The sequence below is a fragment of the Geospiza fortis genome, unplaced genomic scaffold, assembly GCF_000277835.1.
Source record: "Geospiza fortis unplaced genomic scaffold, GeoFor_1.0 scaffold588, whole genome shotgun sequence".
NCBI lineage: Eukaryota > Metazoa > Chordata > Aves > Passeriformes > Thraupidae > Geospiza > Geospiza fortis.
In genome coordinates, this window is record NW_005054918.1 from 32,232 (window position 1) to 40,612 (window position 8,381).

At 38.2% G+C, this 8,381-nt stretch overlaps 1 protein-coding gene across 1 annotated transcript; it reads right to left on the minus strand.

The window, feature by feature from the left end:
* Positions 1–3,097: 3,097 nt before the first annotated feature.
* On the minus strand, positions 3,098–6,689 carry LOC102032917 (zinc finger protein 131-like; the record flags this gene model as incomplete). The annotated part of the gene is given in 2 exon segments (XM_014311509.1): positions 3,098–3,769; positions 6,559–6,689. Coding segments are annotated over 2 exon segments (803 nt in total), but the record flags the coding sequence as incomplete, so codon positions are not given.
* Positions 6,690–8,381: the final 1,692 nt, after the last annotated feature.

Sequence of the window (8,381 nt, forward strand, 5' to 3'; positions counted from 1 at the left end):
TAGAGTCTGTATTTTGAACTGTGTAAAATCAGCTGCATGACTCAGTGAGTCCAAGATAAAGAGAATGGGATTATTCCAAATAGGCAAAAGCAATGGGATTGTTCCCAGATCTAAAGCCGCATCTCCAAGATGTATTTAAAACTCTGGACACAAAGCTGCAGTCATTCAAACTTTGGGAATATCACCCCTGAATTAACAGGTTAAGGCTCCTCCAGCAGTACCCAATCCCCTGATCCAGGACTAAATAGAATAAATAAGCCTTTGCAGCAGCCACATCATGTACAGTTTGAATTGTCATCCTTCAGTCTCTCTGCGGCTCCACCAAATTAAAAGTCCCACAATTTCTCCAGAAGGATTGCATTCCCATTCAGGATGTTTGTCATGGAGGCAGGAAGGCAGTCCTGCATGCCAAGAAGCAATCTATTTCTATTAAATAAATGCATTTGTAATTTTGTACTGTCCTGACCATGCCTGGTGCCCCTATCCATGACTTCATACAGTGTCCTGAGTCCCTCTTCTCAGTATTTGTTTATAATTTTTTCCTCATCCCATGCATTATTAAATATTTTTGTAATGCATAAAACTCACAGCTGTCCCTGCAAGCACCAAAGAATTGTTTGATTCATTAGATAAATGCTGCGGACCAGAGAACATCCCAGAGACAGTTTTGCATAATTTGTTGAGAACCTTTGGGTCAATACAGAAGAGCAGTTTGAAACTTGCTGAAGCACATTTTTAAGGCTGTCCTGAACCAGGGTCACATTTCTCAATTTCCAAGTCATTATTTTAAAGTCATAAATACCTAGAGCTAGTAGAAATCAAATGTTCCTCCGGCGGGGCGATGAAGGTCCATTTTCGTCTTAGGGTTGTCGGTACTCGAGCCGCACGTTGGGAGCCATTTGTCGCAGTTCGTTTGGAGGGAGTCCCCGGGGGGCCCCCCTAAGCTGTATGTTCACTGGTAGCAGCAGACAGGCAAGGAGACTCCACACGGCTTCTGAGGGTGCTAATTAGATGAGGGTTTATTGGGGGTCCCACCCCCGGGAGCAGCATAGTTTCTGAGGGAGAAGGGAGGGAGGGGGAGAGAGGGAGAGCCTAGGGAGAGAAGGGCTAAGAGAGCAAAGGGCCAAGAGAGCATCTCGTCTCCCTCTCACAGCTTAACAGGGAGATTCAAAGTGAGCACAGAATAAGACTTGGGCCAATGGGATTACAGATTCATGATACTTCAGGGGAGGATCACGGGCTTGGAATAAACCGTACATTTTCAAGGGGTGAGACAGAGCATACAATTTAACTAAAATGTAACACCACACAAAACTATCATGGCATAAGATGGACTGTATGCCTCATAAGAGGAGGAGGGATTTGGCTACAGAGAGCTAGTCCCCGATATGAACGCAAGCAGGTAGCTGTTGGTCAATAGCTGGGTTGTAACCAGAGTCGAACGCGGAATCTTTTGAATAGCCTATAACAAAGGGCTGTGTACACCAATAAAGCCTCTCTGATGCATGAAACCTCAATGTCGTGTCATCTCTCAGTCTCCCAACACACCATGACACAAAACATCACAAAAAAAGAATGCAAATTACATTAATTAAATTGTTTGAAATTTTAATTGAGATTCATGTTTGTTTTGCAACAGTTTCTCCAAGGCTAGCTATGATGAACCACAAGAATAATTTTGAACGATACTAAATAAAAGCAAAAATCTCAAGAAATAATTTTGCATTTGGAGAAGACTGAATAGAAAAGCCTGATTTTAAGCAAGATCTACAGGAATACCAAGAGCATTAGGGAACATCCTTGCAAAAATTCCTCCCTTTACATAGGGCTTTGAAAACAAAGTTTTTCAGAAATAGGGAGGCACTTCTAATCTCAAGGCAATAATTGAGAATTGGAAGTCCTTATCACCCTTAAAGATAGAGCCAGACAATATTTTCTAAACAAACTTAAGATTAATAGGTCGTTACTGTAAAGTTATTAAAATTATATTGATTCTTGCCACTGGGATCTGGCACTGTAATTGACAGCCACTCAGTTGTTCCTAATTTATTGGATTAAGAAAATAATGCAATATTTCATAGATGCTATTGTTTTGTTGTCTAATACTGATTAAATATTTGCACTCCTACTTTTCAATTCACATTTTAGCATTCATACCTATGGCTTTTACTTTTAGTACAATGTCTTTGTGTCAAGTGTCAGAATTTCATTAAAAGAAGTTAGGAACCTGATACCATATAGACAAGCCTTCTCTATATGTTTAAAAATATTCCCTTTCAAAAACGACAATTTATAAAAGAAGTGTCTGCTGGTAGCTTTCTTCCAGCTCATGTTTACCACAGATTCTACTGAGCTTTTCCTAATTTAAAGTGTGCCTTTTAGAGTGTCCTGCTGTCTCCACATGGAATGTTTCCTCCCTCATCTCCTCCTAAATTTAATGAAGAAAAACCCTAAATCAGCAGCTGACAATTTTAAGCAAAAATATAAAGTGCTATATAACATTATCCGCATTGCCTTTTATTGAACTAGGTTGAACACTCTCTCTAGGAGCTTTGTGGAAATTTCACTCCTGTTGAAAAGGCACAGTATTTTTGTGCTCTGAGACCTCCAGCAACAATGTTTTTTCCCCAGCCTGAAAGTTAGGGACTGCTGTTAGGAAACAGCAAACAAACAGTCTGCCCAGAAAATTCACAGGTACCTGATTATCCACTTACATTAGAACCCACCAGATTTTACTGATTCTTCTGCCACAGACACCCTGCAAATCTATAACAAGAGTTTGCTTCTATAGCAAGAAAAAAAGAGGCAAAGTTACTCTTACATATACCTAGGGATGATGTAAATGATACAAGCTGTTCATTATTAAAATCCTAACAAAGCTGTGGTGGTTTCCGTTCCATGGCACTACATGAATGGTAAAGTTATTTTTCACATAGGAGAGGTTTAGTTCTACATGGAGAAAACTAACTTTGGTCCACTTGTCCAGCTTCCTAAGGACAGCATATTGGAAAGGTGACCACAGACCATTGGTTCAAAAACCAATGTAAAAGCTAGCAAAACCAATTGGGTACTTAATTCCTAAAGCTGCACAGTGTGGTCATTTGTCCTAGTTATCCACCTTTTCATTCTGTGTGTCCACTAATTGTTGAGTTTTTAAGCCTTCAGCTTGTTCATGATCTTCCATATCTGCATCATCTACTTGACTGGTTTCATTTTCTTCTGCTTCTCCTTGATCAACACTTTCATATTCTACTTGTTCAAGGTCTGTTCCATCTATAAGTTCTGCCTGTACTTCTTCCATCTGTATTCGACTTACATGCCCAACATGTAATTGCTCCACATGCACTTCAGCACCTTGTTCAGTCTGAATGTGTTCAACTTCTAAATAACTAATTTGCACCTGTTCTTGCAGTTCCTCCATCTGTGTGCCTTTCACTTGATTGTCCTGTATGAGATCCTGGTGCATCTGTTCCACAGTTACCTGTGCAGGATCCACTTGTACCTGAATTACTGGTAGGACATGCACTTGCTCAACTTGTTCTATTATAGTCATTGATGTTACTGGTTCAGCTTCCATAGCTTCCACTGGAAGAATCTCTTCTGTCACTATTTGTTCTGAAATACTGTGCATGTCTTTGAGATGCCTTCTTAGCTCACTGCCTTGCATAAACCACAAATCACATAAGGTACAGTGGTTGGGTTTGACACCTGTATGTATTACCAAATGATTTTTAAATTGATCCCAGCTGTTAAACACACTGTTACAAACCTGAAACAAAAGATACAGTGTGTTAAACAGTGCCAACAGAAATATAACAAAGTATAGCGCCTATTTCAGATCATGGCTTCACATAGCATAGCTTCTTGCTACTTGGATTAAAAAACCCCACCATGTATGTTAGAGGTAAAAGCAGAGAAATCAGCTTCAAATGAACAGAAGACCTGGTATTTATTTTTAAGATACAGTGTGCCATTTTGAGTTGTGCATACAGAGGATACCTACAAAATTAATCAGCCAGTACAGCATGTAAAAGCTTTCCTATTTTAACTTTATGTGAAATTCACATAGAGATTCACACCCCAATAAATGTCTGATGCTAGAATTTTGAGTGGAAATCTATTTATGTAATATCATATGATCAAAGTGCAATTCAAACTGTCCTTTTACTGAAGTTCTAGATGCAGTACTAATAGCCTACTTTTATTTATCAGTTTTCATTTGTTCACGGCATTGTAAGATTTAGCTGGATAGACTAAACTCTCACATTTTGCCATTTCAAACAAAAAAAATATTTGAGCGATTTTAGCAGATAAAAATCTCTTAAAACTCCATCTTTTTAAGTTTCTTCCAGCTAAAAGTACTTCTTTGACTGCAGACATACTATTTTCATAAAGCACATGAGCACACTTCCCTTCAGCTGGCAGTGAGGTAAGTAGCTTGAAAACAATACACAAAGACTGCAGAAATGAACGAGGTGCCAGGGTAGAAGAGAGAAGAGTGGGGTAGAATCAGGCTTGGAGTAAAGAAACAGGGTCAGGGGTTTCTGTCCGTACGAGTGCTCTTGGCTTCAGAAAGAAGCAAAGAACATGCATTTCACTGTTGGAACCCCTTCACTGTTGGCAAATAATTTTGAAACAGAATGTTCCATCTCCTCAATGTACAGCAACAGCACAAAAGGATGATGGAGTATCTGACAGGGATTAACTCAAGGAATGGGTCTGTGTAATGGAGCTGAATATCCCCATTTTGCTGTTGAAATCTTAAAATCACATTTGTGATGCTAGCAACATGCTTTTTGTATATGTGTGTCCCCATGGCTCATGCTTTAGAAAGAAGTTGCACACACAGACTTCTTAAAATACTAACCTTATAGATAAGTACTCAAAATTAATTAGTCATACATAAAGGTAATGACTATCAGTAACACCCAAGCACATAATTACTGTTCTTGCCATATGGAGCCTAATTCAGTTCTCACGGCATTCACTGAAGAGCATCCAAAGTGCTCATCAAGCAAGTGCAATTTTATTTTTTCCTTCTTGTTCAGTGAGCCAAGATTTTATTTATTGAACACCATTCAAATTCAGTTTTAAACAGAAAAATAAATCAATAATTTATGCAAGAATTCTTGTAGTTGCTGAGGGCTGAAATAACACTAACCCACATTCACAGTTATCTGTAACAGAAAACTACAAGGTGAAGTAATTAAACCAAAGGCTCACAAAGACAAAACAGTATCTTCAGTGAAGCTACTAGGTACAATTTTGCGTTATATAGTAGTTCTCATGTTCAAAACAAACTTATCTTTTAAGACAAAGGCATGCTCCCAAGAATTAACTTTAGTCTAGTATAACAACTAAGCAATGCCACAGCATCGGTGAAACTTGGATTAAATGATGAATTTATTCACCTCCTGCAGTATTTGCTGCTTTCTTTGAATAAGATCATTCTTTTTTTCAAAATAAAGCCAATATCCAACAGTTTTCTTTACTATATGACCTAATTTAACCTCAAACCACAGCAATTCTGTGTGCTGAATAAGGTGAGAGCCTTATTTGAGACTGTCACAGCAGTGGGGCAGCAAAATGGCAAATAAAAATGCTACAACCAACCTCAGCTCTCATATTTTCTAGCTTTTCAGAATCAACTTTTAAAAGCTAAGTAATAGTCTTCTGAACAGCTTTTCACATGTCAGTTGCGTAGTAACCAAGTACCCTAGCTATCCATCTACAACATTTATATTTGCTTAAAAGACATTATGGATTATCATCATAAGTTGAAATGACTTTCCAGCCAGTCAGTATATTGGTATTAAACAGAAAAAAAATAAATTAGGAAATTGTCACCATTGAGTCAGAGATGACACACAGTTGGATCAGAAGGCAAAGTAGCAAAGGCCTTGTTTATTTCATCCTCTCTTCTTTTATAGCTTAGTTCGCTATGGGTGGACCTGATTGGTCATTTAATCAATACATTTCATCTGTTTGGCTAATTAACAAGACACCCCATTTGTAAACAATCTTATGAGAAAAACAGCAAAACAGATTATTAGAAAAACACCACCTGCAGGTTGTTTTAATATTTTGCTATCAATGTTTATCTCCAGCTCCTAAAGCTTCCCAGGCCGATTCTAGGAAAACTTAGCTATAGCTTTCTCTCTCTCTGACTAGAGAGCTACCATCACAGGAAATAAAATAGTACTTTGTATTTTGGACTTTAGTGAAGCATGCTCACAAGCAGGAAAGGCCTAGGTCTGTGCATCAAGAAGCAGAATGATTAGTAATATACAGATGAACACTTACCTACTCACAAGAATCTAACTGATTAACTATTATGAAGCTCCATATCAGTAATTTCATATTTTAAATGGAACTACTTAGATATAAGAATTTACCTTCATGTCATGGTTGAATGCAGCCTTTATAATTTATTTTGCTAAAAATAGTTCTTGGAAACAAAAGTCCACTCTCTATGCCTTTCCTGCTCAGTACTCTCACACTCCCTCCCTCAGCACAGGAAGGTGTCTAGCCTCAAACTCTGCTACTTCTATTACCCACCTGACATTCGTACAGCTTCTTTCTTCCCTTTTTAGCTCCAGCTCCAGACTGACAGGCTGTCAGGTGACATTTGAGTGTACTATTCCTAGCAAAATGCTCATGGCAGTTTGGACATTCAAATGGTTTTTCACCTGTTAAGACAAACACGGGGATTTGTAAGTGTATAAAACCAGCCAGTTTTTGGTCAGCTCTTCCTTTTGTGTAGGTAAAGATGTGGCCAACTGGACTATTCTACAGAAGAAAAAGACATTCTATGTAAATTTTATATAAATAAAATTGCAAAAACCTAATGTGGAGTCATAACTCTCATTTATAAAAACAAAACAAACTGGACAAAACAAAATAAAACCCACAGACATGATAAAGTAACACAATTCCCAGTGTCATTTAAGGTATATGCAGGTTTTTATGAAAGTTAGGCTATTATTCTGATGAAATATCTTAAAGAAATAGGAGCTATTTCTCTCTTTTCACCTGATAATAACAGTTAAAGACTCAACATTGATATATACAAAGTGATACATTAAAGAAGGAGGTATTTAAATAATGCAAAGTTTTATTTTCAAGAACAATGGCAGCTTATGCTTGAGAGCTGAAACTAAGCTCCAGAAAAAGAAGTTGGCACAGAATGACCATGAAGTAACAATGCATTGGTATTAAAACAAACCAAGCCCAGAAATTTTAATTCAAAGTAGTATACTGTTATTACCATCATCAAATAGTAACAAAGAGCAGCTGCTGTCTCTGTTTACTAATTTCATAATGCAGAAATACAATGAAATTCAAGGAAATTAAAGTACAAAAAATTGGTATTAGTGTGTTTCTTCTAAGTCTGATAATTAATCTGTGGAGGTACTGATACCAACATCACTATTGAAACAAACTGTTTAATGAACTCCAAAAGAGGTTGAGACATTTCATTGAGTAACATAAGAATCTATTCTAGCTCAATTCAGTTTAAAAGCCTACATTTTCAGGGATGTAGTAATTATTGACAACTGAGATGGAAAGCAAATAAACCTGTATTTTGAGAAATAAAGATATTCAGCACCATCTAACTTTTCAAAAGAAATCCATAAGTAGCCTATAATTCTCACTTATACACTCAAAGGCCTCAGAAAAACATTAAATGGAGGGAACATTCCCCTTAATGCTTAAAAAAGGCTACACTTTTGGAAACTTTCGTACAGGTAATGCAGGGTATGCTGAACTACCATCTGTCTGGCAGATCAAAAATCACAGACATTGCACAAGCAACCAAATACATTGGTGAGCCTAAAGAATGACCCAGGAGGTGATCTCCAGGAGTAAAAAACTGGACAAGGAAGGCAAGAGACTGGCATGGCTGAGTGGGGAACTGCTGGTCAAACTAAAGGGAAAGAAGGAAATGCACAGGTAGTGGGAACAAGGACAGCTATCCTGAGAAGAGTATAGAGATGGAGTTTGGTTGTGGTAGAGATGGGATGAGGAAGGCCAAGGTGAAACTTGAACTGAACCTGGCAAGGGACACAAAGAATAACAGGAAGGGCTTCTACAGGTCTGTCAGCCAGAAAAGGAAGGTCAAATAAAGTATTACCCCTGATAAACAGTGCTGGAAAACTGGTAACAATGGACAAAGAGAAGGTTGAGGTACTCAACTATTTTGACTCAATCTTCAATGCCAACCTCTCTTCCCACACCTGTCGAATGGATGGACAGCAGGACGGGGACTGGGGGAGCAAAGTCCTTCCCACTCTAAGATCAGGCTCATGACCACCTGAGGAACCTGAATGCACATAAGTCCACGGGACCTGATAAAATGCATCCCAGAGTCCTGAGGGAAT